The sequence below is a fragment of the Sorex araneus genome, chromosome 1, assembly GCF_027595985.1.
Source record: "Sorex araneus isolate mSorAra2 chromosome 1, mSorAra2.pri, whole genome shotgun sequence".
NCBI classification, from domain to species: Eukaryota; Metazoa; Chordata; class Mammalia; order Eulipotyphla; family Soricidae; genus Sorex; species Sorex araneus.
In genome coordinates, this window is record NC_073302.1 from 449,606,037 (window position 1) to 449,629,756 (window position 23,720).

Genomic DNA, 23,720 nt, shown 5'->3' on the forward strand with positions numbered 1-23,720 from the left:
CCTTTCCCTCATTCAGATGAGAATGTTTGAAGTAGAGGAGAAAGGGTTGCTCTTGGCTCGGGGTCTGAGACACATCTGTTTATTGACTTGTCATGTTCTGCATGGAGGGAGCCAGGCGCTGGAAGCCTCTTAAAGGAGGGACATGTGGGAAAGTGAGTAGAACCTTCGTGGAGAAAACACAACTTGTAGTGGGTTCCGGAGAATGAGTAGAGTATGGGTGCAGGTATGGGAAATTGGAAGATATTCTCAAGAGTATACTCAATTGGGAATCTAAGTGGTGGCTTGAGCACAGCATTTGTAGGGAACAAAAGGAACGATCTTTATGTAGATGGAGGTGTCACACTTCTTGATAATGGCAATGAGAGGGGATATCAATGACAGAGGTCCTTGAGTGTCATCCTGAAATTATGAAGCAGAGACTAAATTGCATGACAAATATGGAGGTGTCAGAGGGTCAGTCTACTTCTTTTCATCCTCTAAACATAATTATGAGACTATAGGTTTAGCATAAGATATTTGAAAATTTCTCCTAGGTAGAGTTCTCTCCTTTATGTGTTAAAGTGGATATTCATAACTGGCAAAGGCTTTATGGCTGAGGAGATACATAAAAAGGTCTAATGGATGGACAAGTCACAGTCTGTCTTAGACACGAAGACACAGGGACCCCTAACAAACATATTGCGAGATCTTTTCACCTGACATTTCATTAACAGGGACATTTATTCTCCATCCACACCATACAGAACCAAGGTAGTGGATTATCCTTTATTAAGATCATGAATGGCTTTTGATTCATTGTGAAGATACAATTAAACACAAGTTTAAATTTTAACTTAACATATTTTTAAATACAAGTTTAAAATAAGTGCTCTTCTTGCCTTCCAAGTGGAGCTCAGGGGGCATGTGGCTTCTTTTAGAAATTCTTGGCCAATCAGGAGGACATGGTAGTGTCAAATTCTTACTGTGCCAGGGCCCAGTACTGGCCCTTACTGTGGCCACACTGGCAGTGCTCAGGGACCTCCAGGGCTGCATCAGGTAATTCCTGATACTCAGAGGCAGTGTAGTACTGGGGATGAAAGCCTGGCCAGATATATGCCCTCACCTTCCTGTTATCTCCTGGACCCCAAGTTGATTTAAATGAGAAATGCATGCTAGCATGGTTCTGCTGAAGGAAGTGTCAATCCTTCCGCCATCTGTGTAATTTAATTGCTTTTTAACAAAAGTGTAAAGTTTAATAAAATAATTTTTCAAATAATGAAGATATTTTGCTTTAGGTGGCAGTAAAGAAAGACAAAGGAATAAGACAAACAGAAGACAAAGATAAAATATTAGACTGGAGCTAGATGAGTAGGAGATGAATGAGAAAGTAGGAGATGAATGAGAGAGCACTCACAGGGTGCTAAGATGTCAGAGAACATTCCAGAATAGGAGCAGAAGAGATTCAGTTCCCTGTCAGGATTAGCACTGGACACAGACTGGGTATCACGTCCTGCTTCTGAGTTAATAAACATTCTGATGTACAAGTCATTTCTATGTGTGGGGCAGGAGCTTCCAGGTGATAGGGGGGTTCTGCGTTCTGAGCATCCTCTTATGTAATATGTGGCCTAACTGGGAGAGGTGTACTCATGTCAACTAATTTTTCTTTTTTTAATATTTATTTATTCTTTTCTTTTTTTGCTTTTTGGGTCACACCCGGCAATGCACAGGGGTCATTCCTGGCTCATGCACTCAGGAATTACCCCTGGCGGTGCTCAGGGGACCATATGGGATGCTGGGATTCGAACCCGGGTCGGCCTCGTGCAAGGCAAACGCCCTACCCGCTGTGCTATCACTCCAACCCCTATTTATTTATTCTTAATAGCTTCAGGGCCGCGTGATATCTTACAACCTATTTCTCCCTCTGGGAGAAACTAGCAAGCTACTGAGAATTTCCTGCCCACATGGGACAGCCTAGCAAGCTTCCCATGGTGTATTCATATGCTAAAGCCAGTAACAGGTGGATCTCATTCCCCTGACCCTGATAGAGCCTCCAATGCGGCACTGTTGGGAAAGCCAAGGGGAGAGAGGCTTCTAAAATCTCAGGGTTAGGATGAATGGAGAGGTTACTGAGCCTGCTTGAGAAATCAATGATCAATGTTATTTCGTGATTCGTGATTCGTGATTTTTAATTGAATCACCATGAGATACAGTTACAAAGCTTTCATGACTGAGTTTCAGTCATTTGATGATTATAACCATCCTCTACTGATGCACATTTTCCACCATCAATGTCCCCAGTATTCTTCCCTCCACCTCACCCCACCCCACGCCTTGCCTCCAAGGCAGAGACCATCCTTCTTCTTCTTTTTTTTTTTTTTTGCTTTTTGCGGTCACATCAGGCAATGCTCAGGGATTACTCCTGGCTCTGCACTCAGGAACTACCTTTGGCAGCTCAGGGGACCATATTGGATGCTGGGAATCGAACCCGGGTTGGCCGCATGCAAAGCAAATGCCCTACCCGCTGTGCTATCGCTCCAGCCCCAAGACCTTCCTTCTTATTCTCTCTCTACTTTTTGGGCATCATGGTTTGCAATACAGATACTGAGAGGCCATTGTGTTTGGTCCTTACTCTACTTTCAGCAAACATCTCCCATCCCGAGTGACCCCTCCAACCATCATTGACTTAGTGTTCCCTTCTCTATTATATCTGTTTTCTCCCCCAACACATGAGGCAGACCTCCAAACTGTGAAGTGATTCTCCTGGCCCTTGTGTCTACCGTCCTTGGGTGTTAGCCTCATATTATGTTATTATATTCAACAAATGAGTGCAGTTATTCTATGTCTGTCCCTCTCTTTCTGACTCATTTCATTTAGCATGATATTCTTTATGTCCATCCACTTATAAGCAAATTTCATGATTTTATCTTTTCTAACAGCTGCATAATGTTTCATTGTGTAACCAGTCCTCTGTTCTCTGGCTCTTGGGTTGTTTCCAGATTCTGGCTATTGTTAACAGTGCTGAAATAAACATACAAATACATTTATTTATTTTTTTTAATTTTTAGAGAATAACTGTGAGATAGTTACAAGCTTTCATGTTTGGTTTACAATCAAACAATGATCAAACACCCATCCCTCCACCAGTGCACACTCCCCACCACCAATTTCCCCAGTATACCCCCCTTCCCAACTCTCCCCCTGTCTCCATGGTAGACAAAATTCCCTATATACTCTCTCTACTTTTGGGGTGCTATAATTTTAAAGTGAAAAGTTTCACTGAAACACTGGTGTGATAATTGGCATTAGTATTCTGTATTATTTTTCCCCCGCTATATAAAATCTTATTTATTCTTTTTTAAAAAAAAATTATTAGTGAATCACAGTGGGGTACAGTTACAAACTTATGAACTTTCCTCTTTTCATTTCGTTTACAATCCTCCACCAGTGCCCATTCTCCTCCACCAATGTTCCCAATATGCCTCCCCACCCCCACCCCAACCCCCACCACCCCACCCTGCCTCTGCTGCAGGGCATTCCCTTTTGTTCTCTCTCCTGTTGGATGTTGTAATTTGCAACAGAGGTATTGAGTAGCCATCATATTCGGTCTATAGTCTACTTTTGGTACACAGATTTCAACCCGAGTGGGTCCTCCCAACATTCTCTACTAGGTGTTCCCTTCTCTATCTCTGCTGCTTTTTTTCCCAGCATGTGAGGCCAATTTCCAAGCTATGGGGCAGACCTCCTGGTCCTTATCTCTACTACTCTTGACTGTTAGTGTCCAATTCCCATTCTGCTACTTTATATTCCACATATGAGTGCGATCTTTCTATAACTGTTTCTTTCTGACTCATTTCACTCAACATGATACTTTCCATGTTGACCCACTTATATGAAAATTTCATGACTTCAACTTCTCTAACAGCTGCATAGTATTTGATTATATAGATGAACCAAAGTTTCTTTAACCATTCATCTGTTTTTGGGCACTCCAGTTTTTTTTCCAGATTCTGGCTATTGTAAAAAGTGTTGCAATGAACATACAAATGCAGATGTCATTTCTACAATACCTTTTTGCTTCTCTGGGATATATTCCCAGGATGGTATTGCTGGGTCAAATGGGAGCTCAATTTCTAATTTTTTGAGAAGCATCCATATTGTTTTCCAAGAGGGCTGAACCAGTCGGCATTCCCACCAGCAGTGAAGGAGAGTTCCTTTCTCCCCGCATCCGTGCCAACACCGGTTGCTTTTGTTTTTTGGGATGTGGGCCAGTCTCTGTGGTGTGAGATGATATCTCATTGTTGTTTTGATCTGCATCTCCCTGATGATTAGTGATGTAAAGCATTTTCTCATGTGCCTCTCAGTCATTCTGATTTCTTCTTTGGGAAAGTTTCTGTTCATTTCATCACCCCATTTTGATCGGGTCGGCAGTTTTCTTCTTGTGGAGTTCAACCAGTGCCTTGCATATCCTTGATATCAACCCCTTATTGGATGGGTATTGGGTAAATATCCTTTTCCATTCTGTAGACTGTCTTTGTATTTTGGTCACTGTTTCTTTTTAGGTGCAGAAGCTTCTTAATTTAAGATAGTCCCATTTATTTTTCTCTGTTTTCACTTGCTTGGCCAGTGGAGTGTCATCTTTGAAGATACCGTTGACTTCAATGTCTTGGAGGGTTATGCCGGCCTTGTCTTCAATGTACCTTATGGATTGTGGCCTGATGTTGAGGTCTTTAGTCCATTTTGATCTGACTTTTGTGCATGGTTTTGTTAGAACAATTTGGTAAACATGCTTTCCTTGCTCCACTTCGCATTTCTTGCTCCCTTATCAAAGATTAGGGACATGATAGGAATGATAATATATTTGGGGGTGTGTGTCAGAATATTCAACCCTGTTCCATTGGTCTGTGGCTCTACCTTTGTTCCAGTACCATGCTGCTTTAATTGCTACCGCTTTGTAGTAGAGTTTGAAATTGGGAAGGTTGATTCCTCCCATTTTCTTTTTCCCAAAAATTGCCTTAGGTATTCGTGGGGGCTTATTGTTCCAGATGAATTTCATCAGTGTTTGGTCCATTTATTTGAAGAATGTCATGGGTATCCTTATAGGGGTCGCATTGAATTTGTACAATGCTTTGGAGAGTATTGCCATTTTGACAATATTAATTCTTCCAATCCATGAGCAGGGGATATATTTCCATTTCCTTGTGTCCCCTTTTATTTCCTGAAGTAGCATTTTGTTATTTTCTTTATACACAAGTTCTTTACTTCCTTCATTCAGCTGATTCCGAGGTGCTTGATATTTTGAGGCACAATTGTGAATGGGATTTCTTTTATCATGTCACTTTCTTCTCTCTCATTATTTGTATATAGGAAAGCCATGGACTTTTGGATATTGATTTTATAGCCTGCAACTTTATTATATGAGTCTATTGTTTCTAGGAGTTTCTTGGTAGAGATTTTAGGGTTATCTAAATATAGTATCATATCATCCGCGAATAGTGAGAAATTGATTTCTCCCTTTCCTATCTGAATGCCCTTAATATCTTTATCTTGTCTAATCGATATTGCAAGTACTTCCAGTACTATACTGACAGAAGTGGAGAGAGTGAACATCCTTGTCTCCTCCCTGATCTTAGAGAGAAGGCTCTTAGTTTTTCCCCATTGATGATGATGCTTGCTGTATGCTTGCGATAAATGGGTTTGGCTATATTGAGGAAAGTCCCTTCTATACCCATTTTGGTGAGCGTTTTCCTCATAAACGGATGCTGGATCTTGTCAAAAGCTTTCTCTGCATCTATTGATATGATTATATGATTTTTATCTTTTCTTTTGTTGATATGATGGATTATGTTGATTGATTACCGAACGTTAAACCATACTTGCATCCCCAGGATGATTCCCACTTGGTCGTGGTGTATGATCATTTGATGAGTTGTTGAGTTCTATTTGCAGCCGGTCACCTTTCATGCATCCAACCCGTTTTCTATTCCTCCGCCCCTCTCAGAGAGCCCGCAAGCTACCGAGAGTATCACGCCCGCACGGCAGAGCCTGGCAAGCTACCCGTGGAGTATTTGATATGCCAAAAGCAGTAACAATAAATCTCACAATGGGAGGCATCACCCTCCCAAACCTTAAACTCTACTACAAAGCTGTAACAATTAAAACAGCATGGTACTGGAACAAAGGCAGAAATGCAGACAAATGGAACAGAGTGGAATATCCCTATACACAACCCCAAATGTCTGATCATCTAATCTTTGATAAGGGAGCAAGAAATGTGAAGTGGAGCAAGGAAAGCCTCTTTAACAAATGGTGCAGGCACAACTGCACAACCACATGCAAAAAAATGGGCTTAGACCTTGACCTGACACCATGCACAAGTCAGATCAAAATGGATTAAAGACCTCAACATCAGACCACAAACTATAAGGTACATTGAAGACAAGGTCGGCAAAACCCTCCACGATATTGAAGATAAAGGTATCTTCAAAGATGACATGGAACTAAGCAATCTAGTAAAAACAGAGATCAACAAATAGGACTACATAAAACTAATAAGCTTCTACACCGCATAAGATACAGTGACCAGAATACAAAGACTATCTACAGAATGGGAAAGGATATTTACACAATACCCATCAGATAAGGGGTTGATATCAATGGTATATAAAGCACTGGTTGAACTCTACAAGAAGAAAACATCCAACCCCATCAAAAAATGGGGCGAAGAAATGAACAGAAACTTTACCAAGGAAGAGATATGAATGGCCAAAAGGCACATGAAAAGTACTCTACATCACTAATCATCAGAGAGATGCAGATCAAAACAACCACGAGATACCACCTCACACCACAGAGGCTAGCACACATCCAAAAGAACAAAAGCAACCGCTATTGGAGACGATGTGCGGAGAAAGGGACCCTTCTACACTGCTGGTGGGAATGCTGACTAGTTCAGCCCTTTTGGAAAACAATATGGACTCTTCTCAAAAAATTAGAGGTTGAGCTCCCATTTGACCCAGCAATACTACTGCTGGGAATATATCCCAGAGAAGCAAAAAAGTATAGTCGAAATGACATCTGCACTTATATGTTCATCGCAGCACTGTTTACAATAGCCAGAATCTGGAAAAAACCCGAGTGTCCTAGAACAGATGACTGGTTGAAGAATCTTTGGTATATCTATACAATGGAATACTACGCAGCTGTTAGAAAAAATGAGGTCATGACGTTTGCATATAAGTGGATCAGTATGGAAAGTATCATGCTAAGTGAAATGAGTCAGAAAGAGAGAGATAGACATAGAAAGATTGCACTCATCTGTGGAATATAGAATTATAGACTATAAGACTAACACCCAGTATTAGTAGAAATAAGTACCAGGAGGTTGTCTCCATGGCTTGGAGGCTGGTTTCTCATTCTGGGCAACTCAGAGAAGAGAACACCAAGGAAAATGTGGTCGGAGGTCATGCAGGGGAAGAGTGATGCGTGCCGAATATAGACTAGAGACTGAACACAATGGCCACTCAACACCTTAATTGCAAACCACAACACCTAATCAGAGAGAGAGAGAGAGATCAAAAGGGAATACCCTGCCATAGTGGCAGTGTGGGGTGGGGGAGATGGGACTGGGGGAGTGGGAGAGATGCTGGGTTTACTTGTGGTAGAGAATGGTTACTGGTGAAGGGATGGCTTCTTGAACTTTATATGGGGGAAACATGAGCACAAAAATGCATAAATCTGTAACTGTACCCTCACTTGATTCACTAATTAAAAATAAATAAATTATTTAAAAAAACATTGAGTTGTTTAATTTCCAAGTGTTTGATTTCGTTTTCTGCTTCTGTACTTGATTAACTTCTATCTTCAGTGCATCATGGTCTGAAAAGATAGCTGATACAATGTATATCGTCCTGATTCAGTTGAGGTATGTTGTGTGGCCAGGCACATGGTCTATTCTGGAAAATGTTCCATGTGCACTGGTAAAGAATGTGTATTCTTTTTTTTTGGGGGGGGGAATATAAAGTCCTGTATAGCTCTATCACCCCCTTTTACTTTAGTTCTTCCTTAAAAGCCAATATTTCCTTGCTAAGTTTTAAACTTCTTTATCTATTCAGAGGTGATAGGGCAGTGTTGAAGTCTCCAAATATACTGTGTTGCTCACAATGTCCTTTTTAAGATCTGTTAGCAGTTGTAGGTATTTAGCTGGTCCCTCATTGGGTGAATGCACATTTAGGAGTTTGATTTTTTCCTGCTATACATATCCCCTGATTAATAAAAAATGGCCTTCACTGTCCCTTCTGATCGTTTTCAACCTGAAATATATGTTGTAAGATTACTAGATACTAGTAAGGCCGATACTAGTAAGGCCACCCCAGCTTTTTTGAGGGAGTTGTTTGCTTGCAGGATTGTTTTCCATCCCTTCACTTTGAGTCTGTGTTTGTTCTGGCTGTTCAGATGTGTTTCTTGTAGGCAGCAGAATGTTGGGTTCAGTCTCTGAATCCATTTTGCCACTCTGTGTCTCTTAATTGGTGAGTTTAGACCATTGACATTCAGAGAGATTATTGTTATGGAGTTTTGTGCCATCTTTCTGTAAGGATGTGTTATGTTTGTAGGGGTTTTTCTTGTCTTATAGTAGCCCCTTTAGTCCTTCTTTTAGGTTTAGTTTTGAGTCTATGAAGTTCCTAAGCTATTGTTTATCCACAAAATAACACAATATACTTATTGTTTGTATTGTATTAAAACAATACACTTATTGTTTCTTTGAGTTTGAGTGAGTGTTTAGCCAGATAAAGTATTCTTGGTGAGGCGTTCATTTCGTTGAGTTTTTTCACTATATCCCACCATTGCCTTTGGGCTTGGAGGGTTTCCTCCGAGAGGTTTGCTGTGAATCTGAGGGGTGCTCCTTTGTATGTGATTTCCCTCTCTGACCTTGCTGCTTGCAGTATTGTATCTGTATCCATGACGTCCATCATTCTAACTATGATATGGCTTGGAGTTTTTCTGTTAGGGTCTCTTGTAACGGGCACCCTTCAGGCTCATTGAATCTGGATGCCTGCGTTATCCAGCTCTGGGAACTTTTCACAGCAATGATTTCTTTGACTGTAGCTTTTTCATTGGGGTTGCTTCCCTGTCCTGGTACTTCGATGATTCTAATGTTGTTCCTCTTGAAATCATCCCAAAGGACTCTGATTTGCCCTAGAGCTATTTTGAAGTCTCTCCCCATTGTTTGTTTTTGCCTGTAGGCTTCCTGCAGATCATCTTCAAGCTCACTGATTCTGTCTTCCGCTGTATCCATTCTATTGTTGAGGGCACCCACTGAGTTTTTTAATTCACCTACCAAATCCGTTATTTGTGACTTTTCTTTTTGTAGGTTTTTTATTTGTGCTTTCATTTCTTCCTCTATTTTCTGGGCTGTCCATTCCATCACTTCTGTCAGGTCCTCCTTTAATTTAATGGATACCTGGTCAATCTTTACATTGAGTTGATGGAACATCTTCAGCATTTCATCTCTGAATTCTTTATCAGAAAGCTCAGGTTTGTGGGAAATGCCTATTGAGGCTTCTGGACTCCTCTTCTTGCGGTGGAGATTTGCGCTGTTTCTTCATGTTGTTGTGATGGTATGGAGGAGTGACCTTCAAGATCACTATCCCTATTCCCTTTTGTTGTGAAAAAGGATTCTGGATGAGCTCAGTCAATGGTGGTCACCTTCTTATGTTCCCCTCAGAACATGTACTTCTCCGATGTTCCTCTATTCTTTACAAGTGATGCTTTTGGAGAATGTGCTCTTTTACATCGTGCTTATACAGCTGCTTTTGTTCATTCGTACTTTGGAGAAATTGGAATAGACTGGCAGCCCATTGGCGAACTGTTTTGGTGATAGCTAGGATGTAAATAGGTGATGAAGACTGAGATGTAAAAACAAATTGCTTGGCATGAGGAAAGTAACTTCGGCCTCCAGCTCCAACTACCGCAATGTGGGTGGGGTGCCTTGCAGTGGGGGGAAGTGGCAGCCCAGTTTGGTTTACTGACCTGCTCAAGGGAGCAAACAGGACGTGGGGGTGCTGGAGGGTGGCAAAGGGTGGATGGGCAGTGCTCAGTCAAGGTGGGAGCTCAGGGTCCAAAGAAGAGACGAGTGGGGGTGTGCAGGTGCAGGGGAAATGGCGGCCCTGTCCTGTTCACTGACCTGCTGGAGGGAGCCCATTTCTATAGTGTTTTTTTGCACCCTTGGGATATAGTCCCAGAAGTGGTATTGCTGGGTCATAGGGAAGCTCATTTTCTAGTTTTTGAGGAATGTCCATATTATTTTCCAGAAAAGCTGGACCAGTCAGCATACCCACCTGCAATGAATGAGAGTCTCTTTCTCCCCACATCTGCACCAGCACTGGTTGTTCTTGTTCTTTTGGAGGTGTGCCATTTTCTGTGGTGTGAGATGATACCTCATTGTTGTTTTGATTTGCCCATTTTCTGATAGGGTTGGCAGTTTTCTTGAGGAGTTCAACCAGTGCACTGTATATCCTTGATATCAACCCTTTATCAGATGGGTACTGCGTACATATCCTTTCCCATTCTCTAGATTGTCTTTGTACTTTGGTCACTGTTTCTCTTGAGGTGCAGAAGCTTCTTAGTTTGAGATAGTCCCATTTATTAATCTCTGTTTTCATTTGGCTAGTGGTGTGTAAGCTTTGAAGATACCATTGACTTCAATGTCATGTAGAGTTTTGCCGACTTTCTCTTCAATGTACCTTAGGGATTCTGGTCTGATGTTGAGGTCTTTAATCCATTTTGATCTGACTTTTGTACATGGTGATAGGTGGAGGTCTAAGCCCATTTTTTTGATGTAGCTGTCCAGTTTTTTTTTTACATTCTGGATTAATTTAATAGTTGAAATATTTCTTTCAAATATTTACAATTCTAAAATTCTGATTATTTTGTAAAGTACACATATCTTTAGTCTTATGCATATTTTAAATAAAATTATCATGTAATACGAGTATTAATTTTAACAAGATCAAATGTCATCTTGTCGCTGTCCAGTTTTGCCAGCACAATTTGTTAAATATGCTTTCCTTGCTCTACTTCACATTTCTTGCTCCCTTATCAAAGATTAGATGATCATATATTTGGGGGTGTGTGTCAGAGTATTCAACCCTGTTACATTGGTCTGCAGCTCTGCCTTTGTTCCAATACCATGCTGTTTTAATGACTACTGCTTTGAGTAGGAAAGTTGGGGAGGTTGATTCCTCCTATTTTCTTTTTCCCAAGAATTGCTTTAGCTATTTATTTGTGGGGGCTTATTGTTCCATATGAATTTCAGGAGCACTTGCTCCATTTCTTTGAAGAATGACAAGGGTATCCCTATAGGGATCGCATTGAATTTGTACAATGCTTTGGGGAGAATTTCCATTTTGACAATATTAATTCTTCCAATCCATGAGCAGGGGATATATTTCCATTTCCTCGTGTCCTCTTTTATTTCCTGAAGTAGCGTTTTGTAGTTTTCATTATACAAGTCCTTTATCTCCTTAGTTCAGCTGATTCCGAGGTAAGTGATTTTTTGAGGCACAATTGTGAACGAGATTGCTTTCATCATGTCGCTTTCTTCTCTCTCATTATTTGTATATAGGAAAGCCATGGACTATTGCATATAGATTTATAGCCTGCAACTTTACTATACTTTACTATATGAGTCTATTGTCTCTAGGAGTTTCTTGGTAGAGGTTTTAGGGTTCTCTAAGTATAGTATCATATCATCTGCGAATAGTGAGAGCTTGATTTCTCCCTTTCTTACCAGAATGCCCTTAATATCTTTTTCTTGCCTAATCGCTATTGCAAGTATACTTCCAGTACTATATTAAGCAGAAGTGGAGAGAGTGGACATCCTTGTCTCCTCCCTGTTCTCAGAGGGAAGGCTTTTATTTTTTCCCCATTGAGGATGATGCTTGCCGTAAGCTTGTGATAAACGGCTTTTACTATATTGAGGAAGGTCCCTTCTATACCCTTCTATTTTGGCGAGAGTTTTCATCATAAATGGGTGCTGGTTCTTGTCAAATGCTTTCTCTGCATCTATTGATATGATTATATGATTTTTAATCTTTTCTTTTGTTGATATGATGGATTATGTTGATTGATTTCCGAATGTTAAACCATCCTTTCGTCCCCGGGATGAATCCCACTTGGTCATGGTGTATGATCTTTTTGATGAGTTGTTGAATTCTATTTGCTAATATTTTATTGAGAATCTTCACATCCTTGTTCATCAAAGATATTGGACTGTAGTTTTCTTTTTTGTGGTATCTTTGTTTGCTTTAGGTATTAGGGAGATATGAGTCTCTTAGAAACTGCTTGGGAGGGTTTCTATTTCTTCTATTTCCTGGAATAGCTTGAGAAGAACTGGCAATAGGTCCTCTTTAAATGTTTGGAAGAATTCGCTAGTGAATCTTGGGCTTTTGTTTTTGGGAAGACTTTTGATTACCGTTTCAATTTCCTTGATATTAATAGGACTATTCAGATACTCCAGGTCTTCTTGGTTTAGCCTTGTAAGATTATAGGAATCCAGGAATTTATTCATTTCTTCTAGGTTCTCTTGTTTAGTGACATACAGATTTTCAAACTAGTCCCTGATGATCTTTTGAATTTCTTTGGTTTCTGTTGTGATATCCCCCTTTTAATTTCTGATTTGGCTTATAAGAGTTCTCTCTCTTTCTTTGTGAGTCTTGCTAGTGGTTTATCAATCTTGTTTATTTTCTCAAAGAACCAGCTCTTGTTTTCATTGATCTTTCGGATTGTCTTTTGGGTTTCCATGTCGTTAGTTTCTGCTCTAAGTTTTATTATCTCTTTTCCTTCTGCCTGGTTTGGGATCCTTTGTTGGTCCTTTTCTAAGGTCTTGAGTCGTGAAGTCAAGTTATTTATGCGGGCCCTTTTTTTCTTGCTGAGATATGCTTGAGGTGCTAAAAATTTTCCCCTTAATTCGGCTTTAGCTGCGTCCCACGGGTTCTGGTAGCTCGTATCTTCATTCTCATTTGTTTCCAGGTATCTTTTGATTTCTTCCTTGATTTCCTTCCTGACCCACTCATTGTTCAACATCAAGCTATTTAATTTCCAGGTGTTTGATTTAGTTTTCTGCATCTGTTCATGATTAACTTCTATCTTCAGTGCATCATGGTCTGAAGAGATAGCTGATGCAATGTCTATTTTGTTGATTCTGTTGAGGTATGTTGTGTGGCCCAGCTCATGGTCTACTCTGGAAAATATACATGTGCACTGGAAAAGAATGTGTATTCTTTCTTTTTTGGATATAGAGCTCTGTATAAATCTATTAGCCCTCTCTCTTCTATTTCTTCCTTCAAAGCCTGTATTTTCTTGGTGAGTTTTAATCTTCTTGATCTGTCCAGAGGTGAAAGAGTGGTGTTAAAGTCTCCAGCTACTATTGTGTTGCTTGCAATGTCCTTCTTAAGGTCTGTTAGCAGCTGTTGTAGGTATTTAGCTGGTCCCTCATTGGGTGCGTACACATTTAGGAGTGTGATTTCTTCCTGCTGTACATATCCCTTGATTAATAAAAAGTGGTCTTCACTATCCCTTCTAATCTTTTTCAACCTGAAATCTATGTTGTCCGATACTAGTAAAGCCACCCCAGCTTTTTGAGGGAGTTGTTTGCTTGCAGGATTGTTTTCCATCCGTTAACTTTGAGTCTGTGTTTGTTCCGGCTATTCAGATGTGTTTCTTGCAGGCAGCAGAATGTTGGGTTCAGTTTCTGAATCCATTTTGCCAGTCTGAGACACTGAGGTCTTTAATCCATCTGGATTTGACTTCTGTGCTTGGTGTTAGACAGAGATCTGAGTTTGTTCTTTTTTTTCATGTAGTTGTCCAGTTTTCCCAGCATCACTTGTTGAAGAGGCTTTACTTGCTCCACTTCACATTTCTTGCTTCTTTAACAAAGATTAAATGATCATATATTTGAGAGTCTGTGTCAGAATATTCAACTCTGCTCCATTGGTCTGAGGGTCTGTTTCTATTCCAATACCATGCTGTTTTAATTACTACTGCTTTGTAGTACAATTTGAAGTTGGGGGAGGTGATGCTGCTTGTCTTCTTTTCTCCAAGGACTGCTTTAGCTATTCGTGGGGGTTTATAGTTCCGTATGAATTTCAGGAGTGTTTTGTCTATTCCTTTGAAAAATGTTATCACTTGTATCATTTGTCTTCCCCTTGATCTTCTATTTGCTCGAGTGGGCTCCAGTAACATCTCCATTTGTCCCTGTCGCATGCTAGTGTAGCCCAATGATATCTGCTTGCTCCAGGAACAGGAAGAGCCTCAAACTGTTCATTCAGGGTTTTGACGAAGAAGTCTGTCCATCTCATTCATTGGTGGGCAGCCACGCAGTCGTTTGACGTCGTGTGGAATCCAGTCAGTAACAGCTCTAGTCCAGTGGTCATCTCTGAATTGCATTACATGTCCGGCCAGTCTGATTTTTTTTTAAAATTTAAATTTTATTGAATCACCATGTGGAGGGTTACAAAGTTCTCAGGATTATGTCAGTTATACCGTACTCAAACACCCTTCCCTTCACCCGTACCCACATTCCATCACCAACCACCCCATTATACCTCCCGCCCCCTCCTGCCCCCCCAGTCCCCGCCCTTGTAAGTGATAAGTTTCACTTCGTTTACGCTTTATCTTGGTTACAGTCCATATTTCAACACATAATTCACTATTGTTGCTAGGGTTTCCCCCCCAAAAAGAGAAGACAGTCCCACTGTCAAGGAAGCATTTGATGGCCCTCCATTGCTGAGAATGTAGAGATATTAAGTCCCGCTGTTTGTTACATAACTTTTCTATTTTTTCCCCCCTTGTCCCGCGCCACCGAGATCACGCCTGTTTAGTAATCACCACACTGCCTGACAAAGGGAAAACAAACCAAAAGAGATGGTTATTTCTCGTCATCAGCCAGCGTGGGGCTCTGGCTTAGTTGATAGTCTGGTAGAATGTCTGCAAGCAGTTTCTTGAACCAAAAGTAATACGCTGGTATCGGGCCCCGGCTCAAGATTCCACCAGCGTCCCGCTGTTCCAAGTACATAATAATTTATTCCCTTGTATCCGATTCCCACGCCACCAGGTCCGTGTCAGCTTAATGGACATCATACTATGGTTAACGCCACGCCGCGTTTCTTCCCGAGAAAGAAGGATATTTCTTCTCAGCCGGCGTGGGGATATGGCTTAGTTCAGTCTATAGAGATGGCTACCACTTTGGTAGCCTTCAATGTTTCAGCAAAAGACTTACTATTCTTGTTAGGATTTCCCACCAAAGTCCGACCCGCTAAGAAGGAACCATTTCATATTGGTGATGATTAAATGACAGTAGGTTGCGCGGCCATGGCAGCAGCCTCACGGCTTTGAATTTCTGTATAAAGTCCAGGGAAAGTACAGCCAGAAATTACACGTCGCTACAAACTTTAACCCTATTATGGTCCCCCCAAAGTCCAACCCATTACAGAGGAACCATTTCATATTGCTGATGATTAGATGACATTAGGCTGCCGCGGCCGCGCGGTTTTGGGTTTCTATATAAAGTCCAGGGAAAATTCTGCCTAAAATTCTATCGCTACAATCTTTTACCCTTTAACAAAAAACTTAGTACTATTGTTTGGAGTTTCCCCCCACGTTAAGCCCTGCCAAAAAGGAACATTTACATGTTGCTGACAATCAAGAGATATTAGGTCGCGAGGCTGCGATAGCAGCCACGCGGTTTTGGATTTCTATATGAAGTCCAAGGAAAATTCTTTTGGTAATTGCATCACTCGCTGGCAGCGCCTGGGCCAGAAGCTCCCAGCACACAGTTTGGAGGCATTTTGGGGGCGCCGCTCATGTCCAAAGTGGTTCAGTTGCCTCCGGGGTCGATCTCGCGCGGGGCCGCAAAGGGTCGTCCCCACATGGCTCTGTGCTTAAATGTTGGCCGGCACAGGGCGGATCCGGGAGTCCCGCCCATCGGCTATACCGGGCTTCCTGTAGAGTCTAAAAACCGGCTATAGCCTCGCTGCGTTCAAAAAGAAAGAGTTGAGAGAGAAAAGAGCATACCCTGCCGGCAGCGCCTGGGCCAGAAGCTCCGAGCACACAGTTTGGAGGCATTTTGGGGGCGCCGCTCATGTCCAAAGTGGTTCAGTTGCCTCCGGGGTCGATCTCGCGCGGGGCCGCAAAGGTGCCAGTCTGATTTTTGATTCTTGGCAAATGAGACAGCATCCCTGATTCTTGACCGTTGATGGAGGTCAGAACTCCGCATTCCTTCTCTCACTTGAGTGTGACGTGATACTCCTAGCATAGCTCTTTCGATTCCTCGTTGGGATACCCGAATAGCATTCTCATCCTCTTTGCATAGGGACCAGGTCTCTGAGACGTATGTTAGTGCAGGAAGAATGGTAGAATCAAAATGATGTGCCCAGAGTCGGAGGTCCTTCGTCCTTTTAACCAATTCTTCAACGCTCTTGAAGGCGTTCCATGCTTCTCTCTTCCTCCTGTGCAGTTCTGGCGCCAAGTTGTTCCTCATGTTGAGTTCTCAACCCAGGTACAAATAGCTGCTACTTTTGGAGATGTTCGTTCCATTGAGAGCAAATGGAGCATCAGTGACTAGTTAGTTTTTCATGAGCATCGTCTTGTTGAGATTCAGCTGCAGTCCGATCTTTCCACACTTGCGATTGAAGTCGGCCAGCATTTCTGCTGCTTGGCTAATGTTTGAGGTTATTAGAACAATGCCATCAGTGAAGTGGAGGTGGTGCAGTTGATGACCATCTATCTTCACTCCCATTCCTTCCCATTCCAGTGATCACATGATGTTCTTGAGGGTGGCACTGAAGAGTTTCGGTGAAAAAGTATTGCCCTGCCGAACCTCTCTCTTTATGTCAATGATCACTTCCTTGTAGAATGGTGAGATCCTGGTGGTGAATCCGTAATACAGCTTGCGGAGGATCTTGGTCTACTGAGTTGGAATGCCCTGTTTGACTAGGGCTGCGATGACCACTTCAGTCTCAACAGAATCGAAGGCCTTCTTTAAGTCGATGAATGTTAGACAGAGTGGCATCTTGAACTCTCGTGAAACTTCCATGAGTTTGGTCACTGTGTGGATATGGTTGATCGTGCTGAATCCTTATCAGAACCCGGCTTGCTTACATGGTTGTCCTTCATCTAGTGTTCTGCCTATTCTATTCAGGATGACATGAGTGAACAAGTTGTATACGACAGACAGCAGGCAGATCGGGCAATAGTTGCTGATGTCATGGATGTCTCCCTTCTTGTACAACAGAATGGTCCTGCTGGTTTTCCACTGGGATGGGACCTTGCATTCAGACAGGTAGCTTGTGAAGAGCTGAGTCAGTGTATTTTTTTTAATTGAATCACCATATGGAAAGTTACAAAGTTCTCAAGCTTATGTCTCAGTTATACAATATTCAAACACCCACCCCTTCATCAGTGCCCATATTCTACCACCAAAAACCCCAGTATACCTCCCGCCCGCCCCCCCACCCTCAACTGCATAACTGATTATTTCACTTCATTTTCTCTTTACCTTAATTACATTCCATATTTCAACACAAAACTCACTATTGTTGTTGGATTTCCCCGCAAGAAAGACAGCCCTACTACCAAGGGAGCATTTGATAATTAGTTTTCCATTGCTTAGAATGGACAGATATGTAACCCCACTGCTCCAAGTACATAACTCTTTTTTTTTCCTTTTCCTTTTTTTTCCTCATCCCCCTTCCCATGCCTCATAGTATGGTGGACGCCGCGCCGCGTTTCTCCCCGAAAATGGGAAACAACTGGGAAAGAGGGATATTTCCTCTTCTCGGCTGGTGTGGGGCTATTGCTTAGTTCACAGTCTAGAGAAATGGCTGCTACTTTGATTACCTTAAATATTTCAATATTTCAACAAAAAACTGTTATTGTTTGCGGTCTCCCCCAAAAGTCAGACCTGCTAAAAAGGAACCGTTTCACATTGCTGACAATTAAGAGATGTTAAGTCGGCCGTGTGGTTTTGGATTTCTGTATAAAATCCAGGGAAAGTTCTGCCAGAAATTGAATTGCATAGCCCATCTCACAGTCCCAGTGCATTGTTGTAAGAAGCTGCTCTGGATGCCAAAATGTGTTAGAAGGCCTCTGAAATCAAAGTCTTGAGGCGCAGAGGGTCCGTTTCGCTCTCAGCAGCTCCGGATTTATCTGGGCCGAGGGCGTGCCGGTAACACCCACTTCCCATGATTGCCTAGGAGCCCCAAAGTGTAAAAACCGTATACCTCTGGGTTAGTAGTCTTAGAAGGTAGCTCTCACCACGTGGATATTGCTGAGCTGCCATTTTCCATGCAGAAAAACAGGGTGGAGAGGAAAGATCCATCTCCAGGCAGTGCGGAGTTGTAGCCCAGCTCACAGTCCCAGTGCATTGCTGTAAGAAGCTGCTCTGGATGCCAAAATGTGTTAGAAGGCCTCTGAAATCAAAGTCTTTAGGCACAGAGGGTTTCTGAGCCAGTGAATTGTTGAGTACTGGCAGCAGATTCTTTAGATGTTCGGGTCTGACGCGAAAATGTTATGGATATCCTTATAGGAACAGCATTGAATCTGTATAATACTTTGAGGAGTATTGCTCAACTAATTTTTTCTTCTTCTTCCCTTTCTACAGATGCCCTGAGCCTTGTCCTTGTGGGGAGGGGCGGGACTGGGAAGAGCGCAACTGGAAACACCATCCTTGGGAGGCCGGAGTTCCCCTCACACCTCAGTGCTCAGTTGGTTACCAAGACCTGCCAGAGCAGCAAGAAGAAGTGGGGGGGGCAGGAAGTGGTGGTTGTGGACACACCCTCATTCCTCCTGGCACCCAGCGACTCAGAGGATCCATCCCAGCTAGAAGAGGAGGTCAAACGCTGTTTTCACTTCTGTGATGTGAAAAAGATTCTCTTTGTCCTGGTGTTCCAGTTGGGAATGTTCATTCAAGTGGATCAAAGTGTTTTGTTGCAGTTAGAGAACATCTTTGGAAAGAAAGTTAAGAAATACACAATTGTGCTGTTCACCCGGGAGGAAGATCTAGGGGGTGACAGCATCAAAGATTACATTAAGAGTGTAGATTGCAAAGCTCTTAAGAAGACTGTTGAAGAGTGTGGAGGGCGAGCTTGTGCCTTTAATAACAGAAAGTCAGGTGAATCTGGGAAAACCCAGGTGATAGCTCTGCTGAAAATGGCCAATACAGTGATAGAGAACAATGATGGGCATGGATATCCTTTTGATTTGGAAAAGGTCATCAAGAAAATTAAACTCATGAGAAGTTCTCAGGATAAGTCCAGATGGAAAGATAAGAAACAGAATTAGGTCATAAGTATGTAAGACCTTCAAGAGCTGTAATCAGCGATCCACTGAGCACGTCCAGGAGTGATCCCAGAGCATAGCCAGGTGGGACTCCTGATCATCCCACACCTAATCAGTTACCAGGGGCTGGAGATATCACGCAATGGGTTGGGCACATGTTTGTGGGTAGCAGGCAAGTTTCAATACCTGCCACCACGTGGTTTCTAGAGCATCCTGAGCACCATGGTTGTAGCCACCCCAAATAAAGAAGCAAGAAAACAAACAAACAAAAGCAAAGTTCCCAAAGGTGTCTAGTATAGCCAGGGCCTCTTTAATTTAGAGACACTCAGGCTGGGGGCAGGCATGGTAGAATGTAGCGAAAGGAAGAGGGCCTATGACTTGGAGAGTTTGAGAGGTAAACACCCACCTTCTCATTCCCCTTCTGCTTGTTGGGGGGTTATAAATGAGCAGGCTGGGGCAGATAGTAGGGGGTTAGAAAGGAAGGAAGAAAGAAGGTCGAAAAATCAGGAAAAATGTTTTAGAGACTAGGCTATATAGACGTATGTTTATATAATTGAAAAATCAGTCTTCTGTTTGTGGTGTTTGGGTTATACTTGTGGTGTTCAGAACTTATTCCTGGATCTGTATTTAGGGATCACACCTGACAGTGCTCAGGTGACCATAATGGTTCTGGGAATCAAACCCCGGGCAGGTGCCTGCATTTAAGACAAGTGCCTTACACTCTGGCCATCTCTCTAGCCTTAAATTTTAATTTTTCTTGCAGTTTAGGTAACAGTGATAATAGTGTTAATGTTTATAGTTTTGATGTACAAAACACCTCACCAATACCAAAGTGCCTAGAACTCTTCACCACTCTCCTTATGATATTTCTAGTCTCTTTCTCTCTCTTTCCCTGCTCACTCCACTGCTTGGTAATCTCAGTTTTATAATCTGAGTTCAAGGGTTTGTCATCAAAAACACTGCAAGAGTCACAATTATGTGGGCAGGTTGGAATCAGTAGACACCATGAGGTTGGCAAAGGGTCAAAGGACAAGATATTTGCATAGAACCAGGGGAAGCCATTTATAAATGCTTGAAAGTAGCCCACGCCCATCTAGGAGCTGAGAGTGACAGCTGGAAGGAGCCTGACTCCCGTGGCCATTCTATTACCCAGGGCTAGTGGCCACTGGCCTCAGGCAGGCGCAGGACCATGTTGCTCTTGTGGCTGCTCCTCAGTGCCCTTCTTATTCCAAGCCCGAGGGGAAAGTGGGGTCCAACCTGCTTTTTGTGTTAAGGAAAAAGGAATCTGTGAGGATTCAAAAGATTCTGTTGCTAATCAACACCATGAATGTACTAGGGAAAAAAATCAGAATATGGTAAAATTGCCCAGATTAGATGCATACGCAAAAAAACTCTAAGTCTTCTGGAAAAATAAAATAAAATCGTTCCTCTACACTGTCTCTTTCTTTTAAAAAAATCCCTGAGAATCAGAAATTAGGTCATGACTCAGAGAACTCAAGTAATGACGGGTGGCCTCCTCAGGAGCTCATGTAAGGGAGCCCAGGATGAGGTGGTCAGGGGCGGGTTGGCCCTGGGCTCCCAGCTCTGTCCTGTCTCCATGCTGAAGGAGACTGCGTGGAGAGCACCTCCAGGTGGGGTGTGGAAGAGGGAATCTTGGAATCTTCTCCCAAGATGGAGTGTTCTCTGTGTGAACACTTTACACATGGTTTGAGAACAGGATCTATGTCATCTGCTTCTTTCTGGGAGAATCTATCAAGTTCCCTTCAAGATTAAACCAGTTGTAAGAATATGTAGTTCCCGGGGGCGGTACAGGCACGCCTTAGGCCCAGATAAGATCTGGAGCTGCTGCTCGCAAAACAGACCCTCTGTTGTTCTGAAAGACCATATGATCCAAGAGGTCTTTTAACCCATTTTGGCACCTAGAGCGGCTTCTTACAGAAATGCATCCAGACTGTGAACTGAACTAAAATATCAGAAATCCAAAACCGCGGAATCTTCATTCTCAGCAATGAAAAGAAATTATTAAATGATGCCTTTTCAGCAGGCCTGATTGTTGGGGGGAAATTCCAAACAATAATAATGAGTTCTCTATTGAAATATTGAATGTATTCAAAGTATAGAGAGAATAAAGTGAAGATCATTAGCTACTTAGGTGGGGAATGGGTGGGAGGGGGGTATATTGGGGTTCTTGGTGGTGGAACATGTGCACTGGTGAAGAGATGGGGGTTCAATCATTATATGACTGGGGCTTAAACCTGAGAGCTTTGTATTTTTTTCACGATGATTAAATATAATAAATTAAAATTAAAATTAAAGAATATGTAGCTCCACCATTAATACTTTTGTTTCTATATAACTCTTCATATGATGACTTCAGGGATGTATGTACAAATTCAGTGAAAAAATAAAGAGGAATGAAGCTCAGACTTCATGTCTTCATGTTTCATTTTATTCATTTCAAAATGATTCTGGTGCCCCCTTCCCCTGCTCCCCCTCCCCCTTGGTGACTTATGTGAAGCAGCAAGGGGAGAAACAGCCACTTCCACTTTCTCCAGACCCACTCCTGCCACCTCAGGACAGGCTGGGAAGTCCAGGACTGATAAAGTCTGCGATGAGTCCCTGCATGGGATGGACTTTGAGTCCCACCAGCCCCACAGGGTAGCTCAAGCCACCCCTAGCGTCCACTTCGTCTTCTGGGCACAAGAGTTAGTCCCCACCATCTGATTTCTCAGGGAGCCGTGGCCTCAGGGTGGGGTTAGGCATTGCTTTTTGCAGAAAAGGAAAGTCAGTTCTAGCCTTAGCCAAGCTTGGCTTGGTCCTTCGCCTTCTCACAGAAAAGAATTTTAGGAGGAGACAAACACTTAAATAAAAACAGATTTTATTTGGAGTTTTTTTAGGGAAGGGGAAGGAGGGAGAGAAAGGGAGAGAGAGTAACGCGTTCAAGAGAGAAACACGGGCTTCTCCAAAGCGGAGAGTGTCTCAGTACATCTCAAGAGGGGAGATGCGGGTACGACATGTGCTTGGCCACGACATATAAACACGGGCAGCATATGTGCATATTTCCTGTGTTCAAGTTGGCTTGTATAGGGTTTCTCCCCACCTGCCTCACATGGGGCTTTCTATGTAGGTAAGAGTCTGTTGCTAGGGTTGTTGCCAAGGGGGTAGAACTGGGAGCAGTTGATGATCTTCTTTGAAATTCCTTTTTTTGTTGCAGGATCTCTTAGAGCGAGGGGGGTGGGGGGTCCAGCCTTCTCTGGGTTTGTGCTGGTGCCAGATAAAGGTTTTATCAGGCATTAGCTCTTGTGCCCATGAGGTGCCTCCTGAGAGCCTTAGGGCTCGTTGGTTATTACTTCCCAGGAATGTCATTGATATGGGGCCCTTCCCTATCTACCTGTGACACAGCATATGACCAGGAGAATGTACTATGTGTGCTGAGAAAAATGTGTTCTGTTGCTATTGGGTAGAATTTAATATATATCATTAATATAATTAATTTTATAAAATATATTAATTTATTATATAAATATAAGGGCTGCATCGATAGCACAGTAGGTAGGGTGTTTGCCTTGCATGTGGCCAACCCAGGTTCGATTCCTCCGTCTCTCTTGGAGAGTCCAGCAAGGTACAGAGAGTATCCCACCCGCATGGCAGAGCCTGGCAAGCTCCCCGTGGCGTATTTGATATGCTAAAAACAGTAACAACAAGTCTCATAAAGGGGATGTTACTGGTGCCTGATTGAGCAAATTGATAAACAATGGAAGGACAGTGTTACAGTGTTACAGTGCCAATAAATTAATATATAAAATATATATTATGTGTTTCTAAACATTGAAACATACCTCAGACTAAATGTGCCTTAATATTTCAATGTTTTGATGTGCCTATGTTTCAATGTTTCCATATTATTCATTGTTTAGGTGACTTTGTTTCCAGGTTTTGAACCCCCCTCTTTGTTGTGGGGATAAATTTGGAGAAGTCTTTACTGACACCAGACTGTCCTCTTGGCAAGAACTGAAGCCTCACAGCAGAACCACTGGCCTTTTATTAGAAAAAAACTCATCCTGGTCTCTGAGCACTGTTGTAAGCACCTGCAAAACTTGTTCTGCCCATCAGCGTCCAAATCCTGTTCAAGCGCTGCAAAGCAAGCGTTACAGAAGTGAGAAAAAGTGGTTATGGCAGGAGTACATGAAGCAAACAATTAGTCACCTTTAACCATATCCCTTTGACACCTGCCCATTGTTCCTGTTTGCTATCCCTGACGGGCTTTCGGGCCCTTGCAGGAAATTCTGTGTATTTATGGAATGACACAGTTAAGTCAGTTCAAACAAAATACACTTTTAAAAAACAAAACTTCTTACTCTTCTCTTTCAATCTCCCCTTTAACACCTTTTGATATGTTAGTATTGTTT

At 42.4% G+C, this 23,720-nt stretch overlaps 1 protein-coding gene across 1 annotated transcript in view; it reads left to right on the plus strand.

Annotated features, from left to right (window-relative positions):
• LOC129406825 (GTPase IMAP family member 8-like) overlaps positions 1–21,448 on the plus strand; it is a 37,795-nt gene extending 16,347 nt beyond the window's left edge. Inside the window, exon 4 of the mRNA XM_055146123.1 lies at positions 18,635–21,448. Coding sequence (XP_055002098.1) covers positions 18,635–19,314 — 680 coding nt within the window. The 3' untranslated portion in view covers positions 19,315–21,448. The remainder of the gene's footprint in view (positions 1–18,634) is intronic.
• The last annotated feature ends 2,272 nt before the right edge of the window (positions 21,449–23,720 follow it).